We start from the raw sequence: 27,202 nt of genomic DNA, 5'->3' as shown, positions 1-27,202 counted from the left end.
TATTTTTCACTAGAAATTGCCTCAGAAATTTAGGAACATGCCAATACTAAGCCAGCTGTTTGATTTTATCTCTATCAGCAGCCCAAAGTGCACTGAAGATGAAACAATATTTATCCAAAAGTTCAACAAGGTGCATGTTTCATCAGTTTGCACTGAAATTTATAAAAACAGAATTCTCAGCTCTCAACTGCATTTGCACACAGTGCTTCAATGGATCTCTTTATCAGCCTGGTGATTTGCCTTGCTTGCTTGATTCTTCTTTCTCTATTGAATCAGGGAAATGCCAGAAGGAAGCTCCCACCAGGCCCCACTCCTCTCCCTATTATTGGAAATGTGCTACAGATAAATATTAAGAATATCCCCAAGTCATTAAGAAAGGTAAGTATAATCTGAGTGATTTTCTTCCAATTGTTTGCCATAAGAAAATAAGACTGTCTTATATTTAAATGAAACATGGTTCTAAACACTACATTTTAGAGATGGTTTAAAAGCCATGTCCATTGGACACCAAATACCATTTCAGAATGAGTAAGGAAAGGTTGCCAGAAGGGAATCCATGAGACCATTGGTGAAATTGTCAAAAGTAGGAATTCCATGTGCATATTGGGACCTGGGTATCCCTGGATGGTGGAAATGATGAACATAGTTGACTACTAATGAAAGCTTGTGTCTGACAACCACATCCGGTAAATCAGGCATTGAAAACTCTGGGGAGCTCATTTTACCCTGGCACCCAATTGTCACAGGTCATTATTGACTCACTGACAACTTTTTTTTCAGTGATATATATATATAGTTTTTGGTTTAATGTAGAAAATTTATCTCAGAGTGATATTTTCAGTGATTCATCTCCGACCAGTGGCTGTAGAAAGTTTAATTTCATGTTAATCTGAAAATTCACTCTGTAGTTTCCCTCTTTGATCAGGATTCGTCTATGTCTGGATTTCATGGCAAAGGAGGCAGTGTCTAATGGAGGCAATTAGCCACTCGTCCCATTTAATTTTCCCATTCCCATTCATTTTCCTTTGTCCTCTATTGCTTCACCCAAGTAAAAACTAGCTATTGTACTTTGGATGGTTAATTACAAGTCTTTAAGACCCCAGGCACTACACAAGTGACTGAGAGATAGGATGGAAGCACTAAGCAAAATATTAGGTCAATTTACTGGGATGCCCCATGAAGCCACCATCACAAACATTCCAACCAAGAAAGCAAAGCCCATGGTTGTACATCAATGGCTTCTTTTTGTTATTTTTTAGTAAATATACCTGTCGAACAACATCTGCCAATTCAATTTTGTACAGGTCTACAACTTATTGGCAGCAAGTATATACTAATTAAATCGGCTGTGTAACCCTTGCCCTTCATGAATGCTAGTTGTCCATCACTGTACGCCAAAACTTTCCATAAACAATTCTTTCCTTTCCCTATTGCTCTTGTTGCTAGGTGTTGTTGATTAGTTTCAACTCATAGGGACCTCAGGTACAACAGAGCCGGGTCCTGCACCACTGATCCTATGGTTTAGCTCACTGTTACCCTGTCAATCCAAGACCTTCCTCTTCTTGAATTTACAAGACATGATATCCTTGTCCAGGAAAAAGTCCCTCTTGATCAGGGGTCCTCAAACTTTTAAAATAGGGGGTCAGTTCACTGTCCCTCAGACTCATTGGAGGGCTGGACTATAGTTTTAAAAAAACTATGAACAAATTCCTACTCACACTGCACATATCTTACTTTGAAATAAAAAACAAATGGGGCAAAAACACCCAGCAGGCTGGATAAATGTCCTTGCCGGACCGCATGTGGCTTGATAATATATCCAAAATACATGAGACAGCCTAATTCCTAAGGAGTGTTCTAATTGAACTTCTTCCAAGAAAGACTCCGTTGTTATTCCGGCAGTCCACGATATATTTAATATTCTTCATCCACACCATGATTCAAATACATCAACTATTCTTCAGTCTTGCTTATTCACGGATCAGCTTCAGTGAGCACACACAGCAACTAAAGCTACCATGGCTTTGGTTAGGCAAATCTTAGTTCTCAATATGGCTCTTGCAGGTCCTTCACTTAGTAATTATTCTTTGGCGAACTCTAAAGGCAATGACACTGCTTTTAAGTAAAAAATAAAATCTACTGACTTGGAAATCTACAATAAGAAAAGTTTCCTAAAGATGCACTGAGTTGAAATCGAGCGAAAAATAAAGGGCTCTGTTTTCATAGTTACTATTTTATTTGCTGAATAATTTGATCAATGACAACTCTGCCCTCGGCTATTACAAAGCAACAGCTCTTTTCTGTTCATTTATTTTTGAAAATATGCGCATAAAACATCCTCAATTCAGCAGTTTCTACATGGATGGTTCATTGACATTGATTAGCTTCTTCAATCTCTGCCACTGTTCCCACATTCCTCTTCTCAGTGAACAAACTCATGGTCCTCTAAGCATTTTTATCGGACCTTTTGAGTTACTGTTGTCAATTTTATGCAATATCAATAGTTCTTAGCAATAACTCTTTGAAGATGAAGGAAGCAGTGAAAATCTGTCTCCCACCCCCGACCCCAGGCAGCTAGCTAACAGAACACTGCCCCCATTCGCTCCTTCTCTTATACCTTGCTGTCTAGATTGAAAGACATAGTGCTCGCACCCCAGGCTAACCACTTACTGACTCTTGGCCTTGGACAAGTTTAACTTCTCTCTGGGCTTAATTTCCATATCATCAACATTAGAAGAATGATTATTTTGAGTATGTTTTATACCAAACAATTTGTTAAATGCCTAGTTTACACTAGGCCCTGTGCTAGGTGCTGGAGACTTTTGAAGGTGAGAGAAAACCAAATGACTGTAGCATGTGGAACTTACGTTGTCCACCTGAAGTTCTCTTATTTGTTCTTCCCAAATGGGGTTATTCAGTCATCATTGCTATCAGAATCCCCTTCTCCCCACTCTTTCTGTACCCTCAGGGGACCGTTATTCTCCTTACTGTCTGAAGGGTTATCTATCTTGGCCTTCATGCATAAAATGATCTTAATTATACAAATGAATGAAATTAAGTAAGTGAATATTTATTATAGGTATAAATTTAAATATATGAAGATATAAAGATAGGTGTATTTATCTATATTTATATACACACACACACACACATGTAAATACAACAAGGAAGCAGATGGACTTTGGGCCCCTACTTAAATCTTATCTCGGTAAAGGAGTGGTTTATTCTAATAATGTGGCACTGTATAATACTCACCCTCCTCACATCATCACCGAAGAAAAAATGGGTGCAAAAGCAAATGTGGTGAAGAATTATGATGGGGCCCACTTATCAAAAGATATAACGTCTGGGGTCTTACAGGCTTGAAGATAAACAAGCGGCCATCTAGTTGAGAAGAGACAAAGCCCACATAAAAAAAGCACACCAGCCTGTGTGATCATGAGGTATTGATGGGATAAGGTTTCAGGCATCTAAGACCCAGAACAAAATCACACTGATGTGAATGGTGGGGGGAGGGGGCGCATGGAGTGGAGACGCAATGTCCATCTGTAGACAATTGGGCATCTCCTCACAGAGTGGTCACAGAGAAGAGATGAGCCAGTCAGGGTGCAGTATATCACCGATGAAATACAACTTTCCTCTAGTCCTGTGGTGCTTCCTCCCCCCCCCCCCCCACTATCATGACCTCAATTCGACCTTACAAATCGGATTAGACCAGAGCATGACACTGATACAGATACGAGCCCGCAACACAGGGAATCCAGGATAGATAACCCCCTCAGGGCCAACAAGGAGAGTAGAGACATCAGGAAGATTAAGGGAGGGTTGGGGGAGAAAGGGAGAATCGATCACAAACAATGGGAAAGCGAGTGAAGGGCGACAGAGGATGATGTAAGATATGAAAATAATAATCTATAACTTATCAAGGATTTGTGAAGGAGGGCAGGTGGGGGAGGGAAGGGGAAGAAAGGGGGAGCTGATATCAGGGGCTCAAGTGGGAAGAGAATGCTTTGAAAATGATGATGGCAGCAAATGTGCTTAACACACTGGATGAATGCATGGATTGTGATAAGAGATGTGAGAATCCCCAATAAAAGTATTATATATATATATATATATATTCTGGGGTCTTAAAGTCTTGAAGTTAAACAAGTGGCCATCTAGTAGTGAAGCAACAAGCCCACATGGAAGAAGCATACTATCCTGTACAATCATGAGGTGTCAATGGAATCAGGTAACAGGCACCAGAAGACCCAAAACAACAACAAAGCATATTGTTGAAAACAAGGGGGGTCAGAGCAGAGACCCAAAACCCTTCTGTAGACAATAAGATATCCCCTCACAGAAGGATCACAAGGTAAGGATGAGTCAACCAGGGCGCAGAATAGCAGCAATGAAATACACAATATTCCTCTGGTTCCTTGAGGCTTCCTCTCCCCCCTCTATCATCACCCCAGTCCTGCCTTTCACTGTGGGCTAGACTGGAGCATGTGCACGGGAACAGATAAGAGCTCATGACACACGGAATCCAGGTCAGATAAATCCCTCAGAAACAGAAATGGCAGTAGTGATACCAGGAGAGTAAGGGAAGGTAGGGACAGAGGGGAGAAAGGGGGAACTGATCACAATGATCGATGAATACCCCCCCACCCCGCCCAGGGGATGAACAACAGAAACATGGGTGAAGGGAAAGAGGTGTCAGTGTAAGATATGATAACAATGATAATTACTTTATCAAGGGGTCACGAGGGTGGAGAATGAGGAGAAAAAGAGGAGCTGATACAAAGGGCTCAAGTAGAAAGTAAATGTTTAAATCTATAAATATATTCATAGGTTTAGCATTAAGGTAGAAGATGGACATTGGGCCTCTACTCAAGTACTCCCTCAATGCAAGAACACTTTGTTCTATTAGCCTGGCATTCCATGATGCTCACCTTCCCGACACGATAGCTGAAGACAAAGTGGGTGCATAAGCAAATGTGGTGAGGAAAGCTGATGGTGCCTGGCAATAAAAAGATGCAGCGTCTGGGGTCTTAAAGGCTTGAAGGTAAACAAGCGACCATCTAGCTGAGAAGCAACAAAGCCTGCATGGAGAAGCACACCAGCCTGTGCGATCATAAGGTGTCGAAGGGGAAGAGGTATAAGAAGTTCAAAGACAAGCAATGAAATTGAAGTGAAGGAACGTGGACAAAGTGGAGACCTAAAACCCACCTGTAAGAGAATTGGACAGTCCCTCACAGAAGGGCCACACAGAAGAGAAGACAGACTCAGGTGCGGTATAGCACTGGTCAAACATAACTATCCTCTAGTTGTTCCTGTCCTTACTATTATGGTTACTCTTTAATCTTGTTTGACCTGTGTACGCTCATTTGGATAAGTTTGTACCTCTTCAGTACAATAGATAATAACCCCCCTACACTTCTGTTTTTAAAATTTACACTGTTCTTGTGTCTCTTTTAATTTTTCAGCTAGCGAAAGAGTATGGTCCTGTGTTCACTGTGCATCTTGGCAGGTCACCCACTGTGGTGTTTTATGGATATGACGCTGTGAAGGAAGCCCTGATTGATCGGAGAGAGGAGTTTTCTGGCAGAGGGAGCTTTCCCGTGCTTGATAAAATCACTCAGAATTTAGGTATGCGTCTATTTGAGGAATACACGTGAGTGTGGGCATTGTGAAAACTCTGCATAGGCCAGTGAAATGAGAAACTACAGGCACCATGTGAACATTTTCACAATTCTAAGTCCATATTTAAAATTTCTGAAAGGGGCATAGTATCCCCCATGAAATGTTAAATACAGGGACAGAAAACCAGTTACACATGCATGCCCTATGAATTCCTGAGTAAGACACATTCAGTTTAAGTGATGGTTAGTTAGCTAGGGAGAAAGAAAAAACAAAAAGAGAATGAGTTGTGGAAGGGAAAAGATGCAAGAGGAGGAGATGGAAAGAGAGGCAGAAGAATGACTAAGCTATCTTTTTATGAAATATGTATCATGCATGAAAGCAATATATATTTGACATATATCCCTTCTTGTCTACAGTGTTCTATGCTTCGAATAAAGCAAAAGCCATGTTGGATTTAAACAGAATACTAAGTACCTACATGCTCTGAAATAAATTTAATGGGGAACTAAGTAGTAAATACAGATTGCGATTGATATGAAAACTTTAAATGCGGCACTTAAATCATCTTCAAATTGCTTTTGGAGCTGACCTTACTTGTCCAGTTCTCCAGTGGGTTCTGGAAAACAGCTATAAGCGGTCATTTTCTCCACTGTGATGTTCTCCAAGATGTTTCCTAACTCTGGAAGTCTGATGTACAAATCCCTTGTGCTAAGACTTTTTAAAAAGCGTTTCAACAAATACCAGGGAAATGTTAAAATCAGCGGGGCTGTCTGTGTTCCTTATGTGGCTCTAGAAGCCTCATTCTAGTGCTGTCGAGTTGTTCCGCCTTCTCATGAGAATCGACCTTTCTTGTCACCTTTCCCCAAATGCACGTGTAATCAGAAATAGCTAGGATTGAGCATAATTTACCAGCTCTGTGATCATGGATCAAACATTTTCCCTCCACAATCTTCAGCCGCCTCATTAGTAAAAAGGGGCCAAAACATTCGTTTCCAGAGTTATTTTGAAGGTCAGAAGAGCCAAGAGTGAAGTGTTCTGTAATTTAGCAAACCAAGAGTTCTGATAGTAAATGACAAGGCGAGGTTAAGAGAGGAGGCAGGTAAGGTGGGAATCAGTGGGGATTCCTGAGACCAAAACCACATCCCCTTTTAAGTGTCTGTATTATTTCCTGGGATGGGGGCTCCTACTTAGAATTATAAAATGTCGGATGTTCTCTGTTGCCCCCACCCCCTCCCTACAGGAATTGTTTTTAGCAATGGAGAAATCTGGAAGCAAACCCGGCGCTTCACCCTCATGATTCTGAGGAATATGGGGATGGGAAAGAAGACTATTGAAGACCGAATTCAAGAAGAGGCCATGTGTCTGGTGGACATGTTAAGAAAAACAAAAGGTAAATGTCACTTTCTGTAATGTCCAGTCATCATTTGGGTAGATTGTGTTTTAACAAATAGATGAAAAGAATAGAGGATGCTAATACAACAGAAGTTGAGTTTTGCTCACACAAAGGCAGTCAGGGGTGAAATGGTTGGCTGAAATGTCTTTTGAGGCACTGGGTTGAGGTTCTCACTGCCATCAAGTCAATGCTGGCTCCTAGCAACCCCGTGTGGGTGCCAGAGACGATAACTACTTACAGGAGTAGCAAGCTCAGCTTTTCTCCCATGGAGCTGCTGCTGGTTTCAAACTGCCAACCATGCGGGTCGCAGCCCCACGTGTACCTACTGCGCCACCAGGGCTCCTGCCATCGGGATAGTACGGACTTTGATATCTTCAACATAAGTGGTACCAGGCAAGCAGCTCTGTGTGGTAGTAGAAGGCGCAAAAAACACAAGGATCTGAACAAATAATCATCTTAATAGGTCAGACAAGGAAGTGACAACTTCTCTCACCTTCTGTGGAATGTGACTCAGTCACAGGGCTCCCTCTAGTTGCAGTGGAGTGGGTATCTGTGGCTAGATGTGTGCTCTGGCAGGAAAGAGCACACTTGGGTAAGAAGCTATCAGTGTCGCCACGTTACCCTGAAACATTAAACGATTTCTCAAGGGCCTCTTCGGAAACATGTCAGAGACTGCTAAATCCAGCTCCATGTAGAGGCCTGTGTTACAGCTCACCTGGAGAACTGTAGGTGAGAAGGGAGGGAGCTGAAGGGAGGGAGCTTAATGTGCATCGGAGTATGCGAACCTCAGGGCTGAGGAGGGGATAGAGAGGCGCGACCTATCTGGGAAGAAGTGTGGGAGAAGGACAAGCTATATGTGATTCTACAACCTCAATATGCATCTAAAAGCCTTCAGTATAAATTACAACCCAATGTAAAGCAGATCCAAGTCCTCACACCTGGACTGATAGGTAGCAACATGATAAAATAGGGAACAGATTGAAGTTGTCAAGGATTTTGTCTTGCTTGTGTCCAGAATCAATGCTCATGAAAGCAGCAGTCAAGAGACCGAAAGATGCATTGCTTCGATGACTCTGCTACACAAGACCTTTTTAAGACGTTGAAAAGCAGCGAAGTTACTTTGAGGACTCAGGTACACCTGGCCCAAGCCATGCTACCATCATTGTCTCACATGTGGAAGTTGGACATGGAATAAAGAAGACCAAAGAAGAGTGGACGCACCTGCATCGTGGTGCTGGAGAAGAAGATGGAAAGAACCGTGAACTATTAAAAGAACAAGTGGATCTGTCTTGGAAGAAACACGGCCAGAGTGCTCCTTAGAGACAAGGACAGCAAGACTTCATCTTCTGTACCTTGCGCATCTTGTCAGGAGAGTCCAGGCCCTGGAGAAGAGCATTATGCTTCGTAAAGCAGAGGAGCAGTGGGGGCGGGGGGAGAGAAAGCCCTGGAGGAGATGGGCTGACACTGTGGTGGAACAAAGGGCTCAAGCACAGGAACAATTGTGAGGATGGACCAGGCAGCGTGTTGTTCTGGTTTGCACAATGTGGCTATGGGGCGGAACGGACCCAGTGGCACCTAACACCTTTTCTTTAGTATTTCCTCTTAATGGTTTTGAAGAACCCAAACCCGACGCCTGCAGCACTGGGCCGTGGGTGGGATACAGGCAGGGCCCCGTGGAGAGCTGCTGCGTGCGCTATGCCTCTGCCCACTCTTCTCCGCTCTGCTGGCACTGCCGCTGCCTTTGTTCCCCTCCGGCCTCTGCTCGCAGCTCTACCAGCTGCAGCCCTGGCAGCAACAGTGAACAGGACAACGGGAAGTGCCCTCCTATCACATTTTAATCTGGTGGTCACACAATGCCATGTCATATAATATTATATTTCACAGACCACATCATGGATTTTAAGTAAAACCTACAAGCACTAGCATAATCATTCCCAGTTATGCCAAGTCGATATGGTTCAGATGCGCCCTCCGGTAGGGAGTCGAACTTCCTCATACGGTTTCCCGGACTGTCAGTCTTCAAGGAGGCAGACAGCCAGAAGAGCGGTGGGGTTGAACGACCCATTTTACACTTATCCATCCAGCACATGGCAGCGTCAGGGCTCCTTAATTAATAAGACTACATTCTACATTCACTTATCTTACTGGCTTCCCTCATGGATTACATTGGTCCCCACTAAATATGTGTTAAGGAGTCCTGGTCGTGCTTTGGGCAAGGTGAGTGGTCTAAATCCGCCAGCCATTCAATAAGAGAAAGATGAGACACCTGTTCCCCTAAAGTGGCGGTTCTCAACCTGTGGGCCGTGACTCCTTTGGGGATGAAACGATCCTTTCACAGGGGTCGCCTAAGACCATCAGAAAACACATATTTCCGATGGTTTTAGGAACCGAGACACCGCTCCTCTAACCGTCTCCCGGTGGGTCTGCCCACATGTTGATAGGTCCACATACGAGTACCCAGTGTGAAGACTGCTGCCCGTGCTTCAAGACAACATTTCACTTAATTGTCTTGAGAAAGAAACATTTCACTATATATAATTACATATTATTTTTGTGATTAATCACTGTACTTTAATGAGGTTCAATTTGTAACAATGAAAATACATCCCACAAATCAGATATTTACATGGTGATTCATAACAGTAGGAAAATGTCAGTTATGAAGTAGCAATGAAAATGTTATGGTTGGGGGTCCCCCAACATGAGGAACTGTACTAAAGGGTCGCGGCATGAGGAAGGTGGAGAACCACTGCCCTAATGGAAACCTGAAGGGGAAGTTCTGCCCTGTTCTGAGCTAGAATGGACTTGGTTGTGGAGGAATAAAGTACATGTCAATGTAGCTAGCCGAGTGCCCTACAGCGGGCATCTTGTGCCTTCATAGTTTCGTTTCCCAAACTCACAGGACATTGACAGGAACACAATCTGTATCCCTCAAGGATGCTAAAATTGCCATTTGCCATTGTGTAAATGGAAGAGTGCAGAATTCTTCAGGGGAGGGTTTAGGGAAACAGAACATCACTTTCAGAAGGATACAGATCTAGATGGGAGATATGTAAAAAATAATAGCGTCACGATTTGATAGTTTTGTTTAATACAGCATACTATAGATTTGTAGTAATACTTTTTTATTTTCCCTCATTTAATCAGTCTTTTTTTCTTTTATTATATTTGGTATCTATGCATTGCAATAGGACCCTTATGTTTGTCCTAATTTTCTCATTGATGATCTTGATAAGCTCTGGGGTTACCGTATATACTCGAGTATAAGCTGAGAGCGGCAGCACCTAATTTTACCACAAAAACCTGCATAAAAAATGTGCTGAAAAAATGGCTTATCCACAAGTGTATGTGGTGCATTTAGATCTCTACTCCCTGTTGTGTTTGCTTGAGTGCATCAGGGGAGGTATGGGTCCTACCTCGTGGTTCTGCAGATGGAGACCCAATCGTTTACAGCACCATTTGTTGGACAGGTTGTCCCTTTCCCATTTAATATTTATTGGTTCTTTGTAAAAAAAATCAGTTGCCTGTAGGGAAGACATTTTTATTTCTGGGTTTTCTATCGCGTTCCACTGGCCTATGAGTCTATTATTGTACCAGTACCAGGCTGTGGCATGCCTGTGCAGTAGATTTTGAATTCTGGTAGTGCAAGGCCTCCTATTTCCTTCTTCTTTTTGAGAAGTTTTTTGATTATCCTGGGCCTCTTTCCTTTCTATATGAAGCTGGTAATTACTTTTTTCCATTTCTTTAAATGCTGTGATTAAGATCGGAATTGTGTTGTATTTGTAGATTGCTTTAGGTAATTTTGACATTTTCACAATATTAACTCTTTCTATCAATGAACATGGAGTAGTCCTTTATTTCTTGAAAGATAAGTTATTTCTACTTTTTGCTGCTATTTATATATTTAAAATTTAGATATCATATGAATCATCACAGATATTTCACTACTTTTTATTTTCATTTTTTTATTTTTTAAAGATCATTTTATTGGGGAGCTCTTACAACTCATTATAATCCACACACCAATTATATCAGGCACATTTGTTTTTTTGGGAGGGAGATTTTAAAAAATTATAATTAGGTCTGTAATACATGTCCTTTTATATTTTAACACTGAAGTGCTGTAATGAACGTCCTATGGAGAACATTTCTTTTTATTATTAATCATTTTATTGAGGGATCATACAACTCTTATCCCAATCCATACATAAATCCAGCGTCTCAAGCATATTTATAGGTTTGTTGCCATCCTCATTCTCAAAACATTTGCTTTCTGCTTGAGCCCTTGGTATCAACTCCTCATTGTTTCCCCTCCCTCCCCGCTCCCCCCTTCTTCATGAACCCTTGATAATTTATAAATTATTATTATTATGTCATATCTTACACTGTTTGACATCTCCCTTCACCCACTTTTTTGTTGTCCATCCCCCAGGAAGGAGGTTATATGTAGATCCTTGTAATCGGTTCCCCCTGTCCACCCCACCCTCCCTCCACCCTCCTACCCTCCTGTCACTCTCAGCACTGGTCCTGAAGGGATCATCTGTCCTGGATTTCTTGTGTTTCCATTTCCTATCTGGACCAGTGTACATCCTGTGGTCTAGCCAGATTTTAAGGTAGATTTGGGATCATGATAGGGGTGGGGGGGGGGAGGAAGCATTCAGGAACTAGAGGAAAGGTGCATGTTTCATCATTGCTATACTACACCCTGACTGGCTCATCTCCTCCCCGTGACCCTTCTGTAAGGGGATGTCCAGTTGCCTAGAGATGGGTCTTGGGTCCCCAATTTGCACTCCCCCTCATTCACAATGATTTTATTTTTTGTTCTTTGATGCCTGATACCTGATCCCTTCAAGACCTCGTGATCACATAGGCTGGTGTGCTTCTTCCTTGTGGGTTTTGTTGCTTCTGAGCTAGATGGCCGCTTGTTTCCTTCAAGCCTTGCACATATGTTGCCATCATTCCTTTCTAGACATTTACTTTCTATTGAGCCCTTGGGATCAGCTCCTCTTTTTTCCCTTTCCTCCCCCCCCTTCACCCTGGTGACCCCTCAATAGATTATAAATTATTATCATTTTCTTATCTCACACTGACCATTGTCTCCTTTCCCCCATGGTTTCTGTTGTTCTTGCCCTAGAGGGGTGTGCATGATTATCTGATCATTGCGATTGGTTTCCCCCTTCCTTCCCTCCTTCCCCCTATCCTTCTGGTATCATTATTCCCATCCCTGTTCCTGGATTCCTTGTGTCATGAGCCCTTATCTCTTACCAATACCTGTGTACATGCTCTGGTCTAGTCTGAATTCAGAAGCAGCACTGGGGTCAGGGTAGTCAGGGGTGAGGAAGCCTCAGGAACTGGAGGAATATTGTGTATTTTTTCAGTGCTTTACTGTGCCCTGGTTGACTCATCCCTCCTCTGTATCCCCTCTGTGGGGGGCTGTTCAATTGTCTACAATGGGCTTTGGGTCTCTGCTCCAACCTCTCTTGTTTTCAACAATATGTTTTTGTTTGTTTGTTATGGGTCTTCTGATGCCTGTTACCTGGTCCCGATGACACTTCATGATCGCACTAGCTGGTGTGCTTCTTCCCATGTGGGCTTGTTACTTCTCTGCTGGATGGTCGGTTGTTTAATTTCAAACCTTTAAGACCCCAAATATTGTATCTTTTAATATCCGGGCACCATCTTCTTTGTTCACCACATTTACTTAGGCACCATTTTGTCTTCAGTGAATGTGCTGGAAGGGTGAGCATCACAGAATGCCCAATTGTTAAAACAAAGTGTTCTTATATTGAGGGAGGGTATGAGCAGAGAACCAAAGTCCATCCCCTACCTCAGTGCATTGCCATATAAATTTATGTACATAGGCCAATACCTCTATTTTTATGGATTAATGTATTTATATACGTACCCCCTCTGCTTATACCTCTATCCATAGCTTTGCTCCCTAGATCCTTCCTCTGTTTCCTTTTACCTTCCCCCTGACCCACCATCACGTTCCCCCTCCTTCTACCTCTTAGTACTTCCTCCCAGCTAGATTACTGTTGCTCCAAGACCCCCAGGATCTCTACATCCTCCTTGTTGTTCGTTTTAATTCCCTAGTCACTCCCCTGTCTATGGTGTTGTTTGCTCACTGTACCCTTCCCCCACCACCTTCTCCCCACCAAGTCCCTCCGGGACTGTGAGTCCCATTGCTTTCTCCTCCAGCTTCTCATGCCTGTCTTCTATAAGTTAGGCAAACCAACAATGACATAGACCAAACCAAAAGAAAACAAAAGATGGGGAAAAAAAGAAAATGAAAAGGAGAGAGGGGCAAAAACCCACAATTCCAGGTCTGTCCACTGACCTTTATGATTATCTCCCCGCTGGTCCTGGGGGAATTCTGGGAGCTGCCCCTCCTAGCCTGAAGTCTCTTTGGGGGACTTTAGGGGTTTTGTTTTGTTCCAGTTGCTGATATGTTGCAATTCCAGTTGCAGTCTGTTATGTTCCCTTCTTGGTTTGTCCCGCTGCGGGGGTTCAGACGGCACTACCTGCCCAGCGTGTACCCTGTTACAGTAAGGGGACAACGTGTCATGAGCTGTTGTCAGCCCCACCGTCAGTCCTCTCTGTGCCTTAGCAGCTCCGTGCAGGGACACATTCCTTGGGCTTGGTGTGCCAGTATGGAGTCTAGACCAGCCGTCCTTTTCTCTTTTTCCTTGGTTTGCTTCCATGAGGGTGTGGCATGCTGGCCCCTCACCCCAACCTGTAGGTTTAGTGTTGTTCTCTGTTGCACATACTTCTAGGGAGGGGTCAGTTTGGCTCTGGTTGGGGCCGGCCCAGTAGCCCAATCTTTTCATGCATTCCTCCACGTGGTTACATTGCCTTCATGGTTTGGTACGCCGTGGTAGGGTCTGTGTGCACACTCCCAATTCTGTGGAGACTTAATCAATACTCTGCCCCTGGGTGGGTTAGTGCCCTGCTCCCCCCATGCCATCATCTCACTCTCACCACCACCCCCAGTTTCTCCCTCCTTCTTCCCCTCTTTGCCCTTTGTGTTGGATTAAAATGTACCTCTTTGGATTTGGTCTGACCTCCACCTGTATAGTGTGAGATAAGTGGCTTTTCTTCTACATCTACTGTGCTGATTATACTTACCTCAGGGGACTCATGTTGTACTTGTCCTTTTGTGACTGGCTGACTTCGTGTAGCATAATTTCCTCCAACTCTTCCCTCAAAATGACATGTGATCATCAGTGCTTTTTAGTGATGGATAGTACTCCATTGAGTTTACTGATCCACTCATGTACTGATGGAAAATTAGGTTGTTTCCAATTCTTTGCTATTGTAAATTATGCCACAATAAACACTGGACTGCAGATGACGGCTGTGTTTATTTCTTATCTCTTCTGGGTAAATACCCAGTAGAGGGATAGCTGGGTCATAAAGTAGATCAATTTTCATTTTCTTTAAATATCGCCAGATTGCTTTCCACAGAGGCTGTATGTATCTGCATGTCCAACATCTCTGACTACTTTTTAAAATAAAGTTTTGGAAATGGAATTTGTGTGTTATTGAATATTGGGTTTTCCATACATATTATATGGGGAATTAATTTATATATTTAATTTTTATTTCACGAAGAACAGATCTCACAAGTATGTGTTATACATAATTATACTCCCTTGTGTGTATGCTTTATGTTCATTATATTGATCAATTAGTAGTGAGCAGTAAATAAACATACTAACTTTCATACATCAAAATTAGTATGAACATTATGAAAGAAAATGCCTCCTTTTAGACATGATTAATATATAATGATAATGGCATATCCAGGTAGTTTTTAATCTTAAAAAATCCTGAAAGTTACCTCTTTCTTATTATTCTAAATAAGCATTTTAAGATTTATATGAAAATTATAACTTTTAGCTTCCATTATTTTTAGGTGCTCCCTGTGATCCTACTTACCTTTTTGGCTATGTACCCTGCAATGTGATCTACTCCATCATTTTCCAGAATCGCCTTGACTACAGTGATGAGACACTAGCAAACTTGATAAAGTATTTTCATGAAAATATCACAATTGCAAGCAGCACCTGGATACAGGTGAGGACAAAATTCTCTTTAAGTGGGAAACTGTAAGTAACTATTCTGAAAATGTATTTCTTATACCTACCCCATCTCTTTGCTTTATTTTAAGATGTTGCAAACTATCTTGTATAACCCACTAGTGAATTATCAAGTTAACTGAATGAGAGCTGAACTAAAAATGAAAACATGATATAAAGTAGAATAAAAATAAAAATATAAAATAAGAATGCATCAATCACATTAAGGTATTTTTGGAGAAACCTTTTGTTATGGGCTGAATTGTGTCCCCCAAACATATATTAAATCTCTAACTTTGTTACCTGTGAAAGTGACCCTATTTGGAGTCTTTGAAGATGTGGTTATTTAAGTTAGCACAATTTCATAATGGATTATGGCTTAGCTCTTTGTTATAAAAGAAAAGTAGACACAGGCAGAAAGACACAGAGGGAAGGCAGGCCATGGGAAGTTTATGCTGTCAAAAGCTAAGGAATGCTATCTTTGAGCTAACAGGAATAGGAAAAGACAAAGAAAGATCTTCCCTTAGAGAATTCAAAGAGAGTATGGCCTGATTGACAACCTGAATTCAGACCAAATATATTTCTCTTGTATTAAGTCACTCATTTCATGAACTTCTTTAGGCCAATCCCATAATCTAATGTGAGAATGGTTTTAGAATTGTGTAATCAGTGTGTGATAGAAACATTCCGAGGTGCTTCATAGAAGAAGCCTGGGTTACCTTGAAGAGACTGTTGGTAGCATTGTAGAGGTGAAAGACTGTTAGGAAGAAGCATGGAGACCTTTCCTAAAGCTTCTCCTCGGAGCCCACGCATGTCATTGGGAAGAGAGTGTTGGTCGAAATGTGAACACTGAAGGTATTTCTGATGGTTATAGTGAGGAGGAGCTGGTTACCAAACACTGCAAGAAGGGAGATCTTGTTCCTAGAGAAGCAGAGGATTAGACTGACATAAAGTCTCTGGGCGTGTTGAAGGTACAACCTGTAAGAGATGAGCTTGAATCTTGAGCTGAGAAGATTTCTAAACAAACTGTGAACGGTATACTTATATTTCCTCTTGAATTTTATAGTAAAATGTGAGAGGAAATAGATAACTTGAGGAATGGATTGTTAGGTAAAAAATGAGCTAGAATATGAGAATTCAGGAAATTCTCAACATAGTCATTTTGTAAAAAGGAGAATATGCACTCTGGAGACAGCACCAAAGGTGTGCATGGGACAAGCATTTGCTCAAAAGATCAGGCATGCCAGGTATGCATCCAAGCAACCGTCCCAATGAAATGCTTCTAACTGAATCAGAAAGAGACAGAGATGGGATGAAATGAAAGAAAGCTGTCAGGCTTTGAGGATTCTACATGTAGAAAAGAGTCCACTAGAGCAATTCAGCTCTGATTATGTACTATCGTGCAAGAAAAGGAAAAGATTGCTTTGAAGGAATAGGCCTAAGGGGTGGAACACTGCCTCCTTGGTTCCAATGGGTGACCTCCTGGGATCCAGTAGGTGATTGTCTCCACGTTTCAGAGGGCAGAGTTACTACAGTGGGCCTGCCTCCCTAGCCCCCTGCCTCCATCACTCACTCACCCACTCACCCACTGCTGTCAAGGTGAATCCAATTCATAGTGACTCTACAGGACATAGTAGAACTGCTGGGTGGGTTTCTGAGAATAACTTTTATGGGAGCAGAAAATCTCATTTCTGTCTTGTGGAGGGGCTGATGGAGATGAAATACTTACAGTGGGGTTAGCAGCACAACGTAACACACTGTGCTGCCAGGGCTCCTTATGGAAGCCTCAAGTTAGGGAAGCTCAGGAGCATGTGTGGGCCTTTTCTGCCAGAGAACAGATGAAGAACGACAGGTTATCTTCCAGTTTTTCAATCTAATCTTTGGTTGGCTGCATTTGAATCTCCTTAGACTTGTGATGTATGTTTTCCTCCCATTTCTCCACTTTTGGAATGCAAAAATTTATTCTAGGTTTGTGCCCTATCATTTGATAAAAGACTGGGATTTCTACTCCCATAAAGAGTTACAATCTAAAAAACTTACAGGCACAGTTCTACCCTGTCTGAAAGCTTGCTATGAGTTGGCATTGACTTGATGGCAGTGAGTTTGGGTGTTGTTTTTTTTTGGTGTGTCCTATTATTGTATTTGGAATCAAATCACTTGTTTTCTAGGTTTCCCAGATCCATAGATGTACAGAAATTATTTTTTAATCCATTTACTTTGTGGTGTTGGACTATACTCAGAATTTCACCTTTACCGGATGTAGATGATTTAGAAGGCGACATCTTGGGATATCTTGAGTTGATTATGTTTAGATAAGATTTTGGTCTAGCATGGGGAGGACTGTAGGAGCAGCCCCATCAGGGGACATGGCGTCCCTCACTGAACCATGGCGCTGTGGGGGACAGCACTGGAGACACGGTGCAGGAATAGTGCCTGGTCTGACCCCATCATGCTGGGGCGAGGCACTGAGGGCGTGCAGCAGGGCAGCAGAGGGAGCAGACTGATGAAACCCCTGGGGAGTACCAAAAATAGTCTTCAGAGACAGAGTGTGGCACCCCATCAAACTCTACTGGAAAACACTTGTAAAAGCCAACAAACAGACCTTGAAGTATTTATGGGCTTTTCCATTTTTTGACAGTGGCTTTCTTTTGGTTATTGTTATTTTGTTCTTGCTTTCTGCTGTTGTTGTTATTGTTTTGTTGATCTTGGCTTCCTTTATTGTTTTATTTGGCTTTGTCTAGATTTTGCACTTACTAATGTATCTGTATGTCTATCTAGATAAGATAGGCGAGATAAATAATTCAAAGATTAAACGAACGGGACCAATGGTTCCAGGGGGATACAGGAGAAGGGGACGTAGGAGAAAGGAAATTGGTGTGTGTGGGGGAGGGACCAACCCAGGGACAAGGGAACAACAAATGAACTAAAATCAATGGAAGGAAGGTCGTAGGATGCCTTGTGGGACTCAATCAAGGGCAATGTAGCAGAGAGGAATCACTAAACCTGAATGAAGGCTGAACATGATGGTGGGACAAGAGGGAAGTAAAAAGGAAATAGAGAAAAGAACCAGAAAGCAATGGATATTTATAGAGGCCTAAATATAGCCATGTACATATGTAAATATATATATATATATAATGAGAGGAGAATAGAACTATGTACTCATATCTATATGTTAAGAATTAAGGTTGCAGATGGATGTTGGGACTCAACTCAAGTACCGTATATACTTGAATATAAGACGACCCGAGTATAAGCCGAGGCACCTAATTATTACCTGAGAAATCAGAAAAACTGATTGACTCAAGTATAAGCCTAGGGTGGGAAATGCAGGATGTGAATTAACACAGAGACCAGAGGGGAGAGACTGAGCGCAGCCACAGACACATCCTTACCAGTTCAGCTGCTGGTGTAAGTGAATCACTACGGGTGCTTCTGCGAATTGGAGCTGTCCACTTCATAGGACGGCTCTGATTGGTTAGATGTGAGTAAACAAACATTCAAAGCCCTGCAGTGTCAGCGGGGCTTTGAATTAACAGTGGAGGAACTGCAACCACCAGTGAGATGTTACACCTCACTGGGGTACCACTGATCCATATATAAGCCAAACCCCAGTTTTTCAGCACATTTTTTGTGCTGAAAAACTCGACTTATACATGAGTATATATGGTACTCCCTTAACAGGAGAACACTTTGTTCTAACAATCTGGCATGCTGTGATGCTCCCCTTCCCGACACAATCACTGAACACAAAATAGGTATATAAACAAATGTGGTGAAGAAAGCTGATGGTGCCCAGCTATCAAAAGATATAACATCTGGGGTCTTAAAGTCTTGAAGATAAACAAGAGGCCATGTAGCTCAGAAGCAACAAAGCCCACATGGAAGAAGCACACCAGTCCGTGTGATCATGAGGTGTTAATGGGATCAGGTTTCAGACATCTAAGACCCAGAACAAAACCATACCCAATGTGAATGAGGGGCGGCATGGAATGGAGACCCAATGCCAAGCTGTAGACAATTGGACATACCCTCACAGAGGGGTCACAGGGAAGAGATGAGTCAGTTAGGGTGCAGGATAACACCAATGAAACACAAAACTTTCCTCTAGCTCTTTGTTGCTTCCTTCACCCCACTATCATGACTGTGGTAGCAATTGTACAATATGCTTGATGTGATTGAACTATGGAATGTTATGATAGCTGAAAGAGCTCCCAATAAAATGATGAAAAAACAAATGAGGGGTATAAAGGAATGAACTGGCTGGCTTACAGACTTCAGGCTAGGAGGGGCATCTCCATGTACATGTATGCATTCTCTCTCTTTTTCAAGTGGGTTTTGGTTCTATGCCCCTTCACTTCAATTTGGTTGCTTGTTTTTGAACTACTGATACCTATTCCTGTTGATGCCTTAGGATCACACAGGCTGGTGTGCTTCTTCCATGTGGGTTTTGTTACTTCCCTGCTAGATGGCTGCTTGTTTAACTACAAGCCTTTAAGACCCAAGACACTATATATTTTAATAGCCAGGCACCATCAGCTTTGTTCTCCACATTTGCTTATGCACCCATTTTGTCTTCAGCGATTGTGTTAGGAAGGTGAATCTCATACAGTGCCACACTGTTAGAACAAATCATTCTTGTGCTGATGTAAGATTTAAGTAGAGGCCCAACGTCCATCTGCTTCCTTATTGCATTTGCATACACACAATTACACATAGTTTATATATTTACATATATGCATATGAATATATATTTTCCTTCTTTCCTCTGTTTCCTTTTTCCCTCCTGCCCCACTATAATGTTTACTCATCTCTTACCTCTCAGTAATTCCTCTCTGATACAATTTGATTGATCAGACATGACCAGATAAACTACACCATCCTCGCCATCAATTTTAGAACACTTACTATTCCCCTGTACACATCATTATTGCCTCGGTGCTTACCTCCCTTGCCTCCTCCCCTTCTATGCCCCCCCCCCAAAAAAAAAACAAACCTGTCGGTCCAGTCGTCTCTGTAAGATTTCTTATCCTGCCTATCTTGTATGGACACACACACACACACACACACACACACACAGAGCATACAGAGAGTCACAAGTCTAAGAGGGATCCTGACATAGAGCATGTGAGTATCTGTGTGTTAAACAGAGAGAAAGACATGTTATAACCCATCAGTCCAGTCCCCTTTTTGTCACAGTTACATATGCTGGGTCCAGCTTTTCAAACAACACATACACCCTTTTAGTCTTCAGCATTTGTCTGAAAGGTGTGCTTCCTTCCTAAAAGTCCCCTTTGCTATTCCTGGAGTCAGTGATGGAGCAGTCTAGTGCCCCCCACCCCACTGCACTCCCTCCAACCATAGTTATGCCTTTAGACTTTTGATGTGGCCCCGTGAGTAACCCCCAACCCGTTCAGATGGGGTGCCAAGTTCTGCCCCCTGTGTCAGAAGCCTACAATAGGGATACCTCAGGGACTTCATGGCTTTGCTCACATCACAGGTCAGTTACACTCCCCTCTTGGTTTGCCACTATGTGGGCGGGCTAGATGGGTTGCTCTCCCCAAACTGTATCTCCCCAAGCTGTTCTCTGCAGCATTGTCATCTAGGGAGAGGATGTCATATCTCAAGCTGAGGCCAGTCCTGCAGTCATCTCTGGGAGCGAGCTGCTCCAAGCAGGAACATTGCTTTCAAGGGTTGGCCCACTGAAATGAGGTCTACTCTCGCTCTCCCTTTCCTGTGGAGACATAAACAATCTCCTCCCCTTGGGATACCCCCCATTTTGGGTATCCAGTTTCTATACTGCCCACTTATATCAGCCCAGTGTGCTGAAGAGACAAGCATGCTCTTTCATGTGAAGAATCTTCATTCTAGTTGGAACCTTGTGAGTCCACAGCCATAAGCAAAGTCAAATCAAGACAGGCCATCAATAAAGTCAGAAGCAGTATGTATCAATTTACAGTCTCAAAAACTTTATCTTCATCTGGTCAGGTTCTGGTCAACTCAATGTGGATCACCTCACTTAGCCTCACTAGAGTAGTCCATTGGCTGCCTCACATTTTGACCATGGGCCCCTTCACAAATTCTCTTGGTCTAAGTCATGCCATAGGTTCAGGTTCTACACAACTCTGTAACCTTCAGACCACCCATCCTGCTCTCCTCTCCTCCTCTTGAAACATCAGGTCCATGGGTGTCAGTGGCCGGACTCGGCTTGTCTCTCTATTGTTGTGTTTCTCTCACTTACACTGAACAAGTTGATCCAGGTGTTCATCTAGCGAGTCACAGGCTGCCTGTGGGCGGATTTTCACATTCAGTTCTGGAGAGGAGAGTTTCTTCGTGGTTCCAAATTTTTTCAGCTTCAAGAGCAAACTTCCAGTTCAAATCCAAAAGGGTCAGATAGCTCCATTTTTCCCTTCAGTCTGCCAACAGCTCTTTCAGCAGCTTCCTTCAAATGCAAATGTCCTGAGAACTCAAGGCACTGGGTGGAGTTTAGATTTTCAGAGCCTTCTTTGCAAGAGTGTCTTACACCCATTTAAAGATCCAATTTAATGGCTAATCAATAACAATAATATAAGAAATCAGTATAAATCTATTATACCCAGATCTTAAACACATTCTTTTTTGTTTTATGTTTTCTATTGAAAATATTTTATAATCAATTTTCTAGGCTCCTAGTCATCTAGAAAAATTATGTTGTGGAACACTTCAGTTATTTAAACAGGGAAAGTAATATAGGACTAGAGGAGGGCAAAAGGAATGAACAATATCAACGTAGGTTTCCTCACATTTTCCATAGAGCAACTATACCAATAAAAACATTTTAAGAAATAGATGACAGAATACCTAACATGTCAAATTCTTAAGTCAAATAGCCACGTACAGGAAGAGATTTAGCAAAATGCACTGTAAATTAAAGTAACGGTAAAAGGTCACCCCAAAAAAATCCTATTTGTTTAACAGTGTCTTTCAGGACGGGTAAGCAAGGTAAAGAAAGGCCAGATCTTGGCGCGGGCTGTCTTCAGGTCAATCCCACCATCTGTAGCTCTGCGGTCCAAGGACCAGAGCTCCGGCCAGCATGTTCTGTGGTCGCTCTCCAGGAAAAGAGGGCCGCTGCTGCACACCCCTCCCCCCAGCCCCCCCGCCACACACACACACCGCCCCTTTGCTTCTTCAGGTTGTCCACGTGCTCTGAGCACCAGGGGAGGAGCATGCAGAATGGAATAAATGAGAATTCCCTCATTGGAAATGCCACCCCTTTCCTCCCCAGTTCTCTGCCGTGAAGGACGAACACACTCACACATTCCCATTTTTATTTGTCTGAGACAATTTGCATGATTTGTTATAAAACATACAGGTAACATAAAGTTCAAGGTTGATCAAGTTTATGGAATAAACACATGGAAATGAAACTACGGGATATCTTTGTGGGGGACATTCATGGTTTTGCTTATTTTTGTAAGTGACAGGTTACTAGTGCATGCCATAAAGCTTAAAACTCATCACCACTTTACGCTAAGAATATTGCAACCCTCTGCAGGGAAACTGTGCAAATTAATTTTCTCACTACTGGATGTTAAGGGAAAGAAAATCTCTTTAGATACTCTCACTATTCAGGAATAATAAGTGTCAATGAACAAGCAGACAACTGCCCGTTATGCACAACTCACAGCAACTATGAAGGAGAATTAGAAGAAAAATAAAATCAAATAAAACTCAACATTGCTATGATATTCCATTTTTTGTGATCAATCACTATGCTTTAATTATGTTCAATTTGTAACTATGAAAATACATCCTGCATATCATATATTTACATGATGACTCATAATGGTAGCAAAATGACAGTGATGAAGTAGCAATGAAAATAATTTTATGGTTGGGGGGGTCACCACCACATGAGGAACTGCATTAAAGGGCCATGGCATTAGGAAAGTTGAGAACCACTGCTCTAGGGCATTAGGTAGCATGGATTCTGTTTAGGTGCAGACTCAGAGCCTGATTAAATGCGTAATCTTTTACCTAGCTACCTCACACTCTGAGTTCATAAGTCCATGGAATCATTTCCATTCCTGAGCCACCCAGAGAAGAAAAACGGCATGAGGGTAGGAAGGGGGATGGTGTAACAAAAAGAAGTGGAGGGTGGCTAACAATAGCAGGTCCAGAGGTCAGACAGACCTCCACCCTTCAACTTTCTTTCCTTTCCTTTTTAATACTTTTATTGGGGCTCTTACATCTCTTATCAAAATCCATACATTCCTCCAATGTGTCCAGCACATTTGCACATACGCCGCCATCATCATTTTCAAAACATTCTCTTTCCACTTGAGCCCCTGATATCAGCTCCCTATTTCTTCTCCCTCCCACCCCTCCTCTCTCCCTCATGAACTCTTTTAATGTCACATCTTGATTATATATTTTCTAAAGTACGTTTCCAGATCCACTTCCCAAACTTTTCTGAATGTTTTACTGATCTTTCTTTCCAATGCAGAAAAGGATGCCGGGTATGGTTCCAGCCACATTTCTTCGTGAAAGTAATATAATGCTAATGACTGTAATGGCCATGCATTCTTATCTAATAAGCAAAAACTATTACAAATTCTATAATCCTAGTTTTGAAACATTTGCACCCATTTTTCACCAAATCAGCATTTTGTGGGTCTTAGAAAACTCATGGCTTGCTGATAAACATATTTCAGACACATTCTTTAAAGAGTTAAATCCAATCCTTTTTTACCTAAACCGTCCCATTCATATGCAATCTGGCCTTAGGCCTCTAGCTGCATCAGGCCAGGGCCAGGCCTTCGATCAGCCATTTTGATTAAACAGCATGGTCTCAGAGAAGACATTCAAGGGACGATTTTGCCCCCTGAGCTCAAAATTTACACTTATCACTTTCATTAGTTCAGACAGGAATGAACAAAAACAACCACCAAAGAAAGGAATCAAAACTTTAACTTCCCATGGCCATATCTGACCTCTGGCTGGCCAAAGAATAAAAAGTACCATAAGGCAGAGGTCAGATAAACATCCACTCTCCATCTTCATGATTTGTTTCTCTAGTACCCCACTCCCAAGGTGTCATAATGTGTTCGGCCAGATTGACTAGAGGAACAAATTCAGTGACACTCCTATGTGTGCAAGAAAGAGCTTTATATCAAGAAGCTTTATATATCAGGAAAACAACCCAGCCCAGTGCAACTTAAGTTCGTAAGTGTGATACTAGACCATAAGTCCCTCTTCAGACTCGTGCAGTCACAGGCAATCATGGAGAATACAGGAAGATCACAGGCTGGTGGATCCAATGGCAGTGGATGCATCTCCAGGGCTTTGGCAGGTCTCAGTATGGCCTGGTGGTATAAAGGTGAAGGCAGAGAAAGAGAGAGGGGAGGTTCCCAGGACCCTCCTTATGAGAAGTCCACACCCACAAGGAGGCACCATCAGGCTGTGACCTGATTGATAGGTTGGATACCACTCCTACACTATTCGGTATCTTTAAGTTGACATAAAATTATGTAACTACTACATAAGTCATGTGACACTAAAGAATTCTTATAGAATATTATAAGATATGTTAATCTGATATTAATGATCTTATATCAAAGTTGGTGGTTTGTAGCAAAAGAGATTCTTGGAGAAAAAATTACATCCATTAATTGTCTATACATTAAATGTTGCTATAAAACCGTAGAAACCCTTATTAAACAAAAATGTTTTTTAAAAAAAGAATTGATGATGGAATGGCTGAGATTTTTCCAGATACTGAAATGGGTAAATGTGTGGGAATAATATAAATTTGGGGGTTAAGAGAGGACAGAATTTGAATTGTGTTCCCCCCAAAGATATATTGAAATCTTAACTTCTAATAACTATAAAACCAGATGAAACTCACTGCCGTCAAGTCAATGCCAACTCATAGTGCCCCTATAGGACAGCATAGAACTGTTTCCGTGAGACTGTGACTGTTTACAGGAGTAGAAAGTCCTGCCTTTCTCCCAAGGAGAGCTTGGTGGTTTTGAACTACGAACCTCGTGGTTAGCAGCCCAACGTGTAACCACTATGCCACCAGAGCTCCTTGTAATAACTATAGTTTGGAACTTAATTGGAAATAGGTCTTTGAAAATGTAATTAAATTGAAATAAGTTCAGATTCTGGAATAGATTGCTCCCTAATTCAATATGACTGCTGTCCTTAAAAAAGGGAAGAGACACAGACAGAAGAGAGATTGGAGTTATATGGTCATAAACTAAAGGAGGGTCAGGGGTACCAGGAGCTGGGAGAGACAAAGAAGAGTTCAGAGAGCCTGGTAAAACCCTGAATTTTCACTTCCAGCTTCTACCAGTACTCAAGCTGTTGTTTTAAACAAGTGGTACTTTGTTACAGTGCCCCTTGGAGACAGATACACGTTTGTTTCTGATGTTTTATAGATGCATGGTTAAGTAAAGCACTATTGTTACAAAATCAGCGAAAACTTTATTTAACCCTCATTGATATTTTTAAAGCAGTGTTTAGTCATTTAAGTTTTTAAAATACTATTCTGTGCATTCTAGTCTAAAAGGCTTTCCTATCTATCTATATTTTATTTTTCTCAAAAGTATTTAAAATTCTATACCACGGCTAGATTAATGATATTAGAATTACAAAGTTTCCCATGGAAGTTACTTATATTCTCAAGAAGCTGGTAAGACTGTCTCTAAAGTGGACCAGGGATATATATGAACCTTAGATATGTGAATGGATGTTGAGCTCACAATCATAAGCAATAATCTAAGGATAATATTTTCTTATGATGGGGCCCTACTCTATAATTCCCCCATGATGTGATCATGTGATATGGGTACTATAGCAGAGTGTGGTTGTAGGAGTTACATCATCCTGTGTCAACTTGAGGGCATGGGGTGGAGTCTAGTTTGTCAATCAAGTCCCAGCCTGATGATGCCTCCTTGTGGGCATGGCTTTTTCACGAGGATTCTGGGAATTTCCTCTCTCTGACTTCATCTTCCTGTTGGCAACCATCGGGGAGACTTACTGAGACCTGCAAGAGCCCTCTCTATGCACTTCGCTTTCCTACTGTGGAGACACAGAGAGCTGGAGGAGCCACGTGGAGAGCCACACTAGTGCTGAGATGCTTCTACTGTCACTGGATCCACAAGACCATTCCCTCATCAGCCTGTGATCTTGAATTCAACATCATTGCCTGTGCTGTGTGGGTCTGAAGAGGAATTTATGGACTAGGATCACACATATGGGTTAATGTCAGATTTATGGACTTGATCCGGACTGGGCTGGGATGTTTCTTTGATATCCGATTACTCCTTGATATAAACATCTTTCTTACACATATATGAGTATCACTGGATTTGCTTCTATAGTCAACCCAGTCTGACACAGTGGTGAAGAAATAAGACTGGTGCCTAGCTACTAAAAAGGATATGCTAGGGTCTTCAACACTTGTCTGAAATCAAGAAACCATCTAGTCTAGTGTGCATGGAAGGAGCATATTTAGAATTATTAACAATAAAATCTAAGATCAGAGCAGGGGGATTGTATTAGTTTAAATTCTGTGCACTTAGTTGGCAGAAGGCTTTGGATAACAGTAAAAGCCCAAAATCCATTTGCAGAATCCCAACATGGAGGTAGCCCTCATTGAATTCCCTCTGACCATTGACCAGGGTTATGAATAGTTTTACTTCAGAGTACATTGCAGAGTGAATGACCAACTCTGCCCTGATCAGTCCAGGGAGGGGCAATTTCCTATAGGGGCTTACCTGGGCATATCCCTGGTGGTGATCACTGCACTGCTGGTTGTATAGTCAAAAGTTATGTCTTGGCTGCTGTGGGAAAATCCCTGGACCAATATTGTAACCTCCTCTGTCCAACGTAACATGTGTCTCAATCACGACCCTGATCCCACTTTGGGAGTCCCAGTGGTAACTATGATGTACTGATCTACTGACAACCATAGTTTTCTTTGACACCTCATGTTGATTGTAAAGCTTTGTATCTCAGGAAAAAAAAATTCAAACAAAGGGAGCAAGGGGTAGGGATGGTAGACTATTGGAGGGTTTGATTAGTAATTTTAACTGTTGAATGCAACATTAATAATCTG

General features: G+C 42.0%; 1 protein-coding gene across 2 annotated transcripts in view; it reads left to right on the top strand.

Moving 5' to 3' along the window:
• Window positions 1–210: 210 nt before the first annotated feature.
• LOC142429158 (cytochrome P450 2C21-like) overlaps window positions 211–27,202 on the top strand; it is a 47,983-nt gene continuing 20,991 nt past the window's right edge. For both annotated transcript variants that reach the window (XM_075534150.1, XM_075534149.1), the window contains exons 1-4: window positions 211–378; window positions 5,469–5,631; window positions 6,866–7,015; window positions 14,937–15,097. In XM_075534150.1, the coding sequence (XP_075390265.1) occupies window positions 211–378; window positions 5,469–5,631; window positions 6,866–7,015; window positions 14,937–15,097 (642 nt within the window). The remainder of the gene's footprint in view (window positions 379–5,468; window positions 5,632–6,865; window positions 7,016–14,936; window positions 15,098–27,202) is intronic.

This window comes from Tenrec ecaudatus, chromosome 16 (genome assembly GCF_050624435.1).
Source record: "Tenrec ecaudatus isolate mTenEca1 chromosome 16, mTenEca1.hap1, whole genome shotgun sequence".
Taxonomy (NCBI): domain Eukaryota; kingdom Metazoa; phylum Chordata; class Mammalia; order Afrosoricida; family Tenrecidae; genus Tenrec; species Tenrec ecaudatus.
Note: the sequence above shows the minus strand (reverse complement) of the source record. Positions and strands in the feature narration are given on the sequence as shown.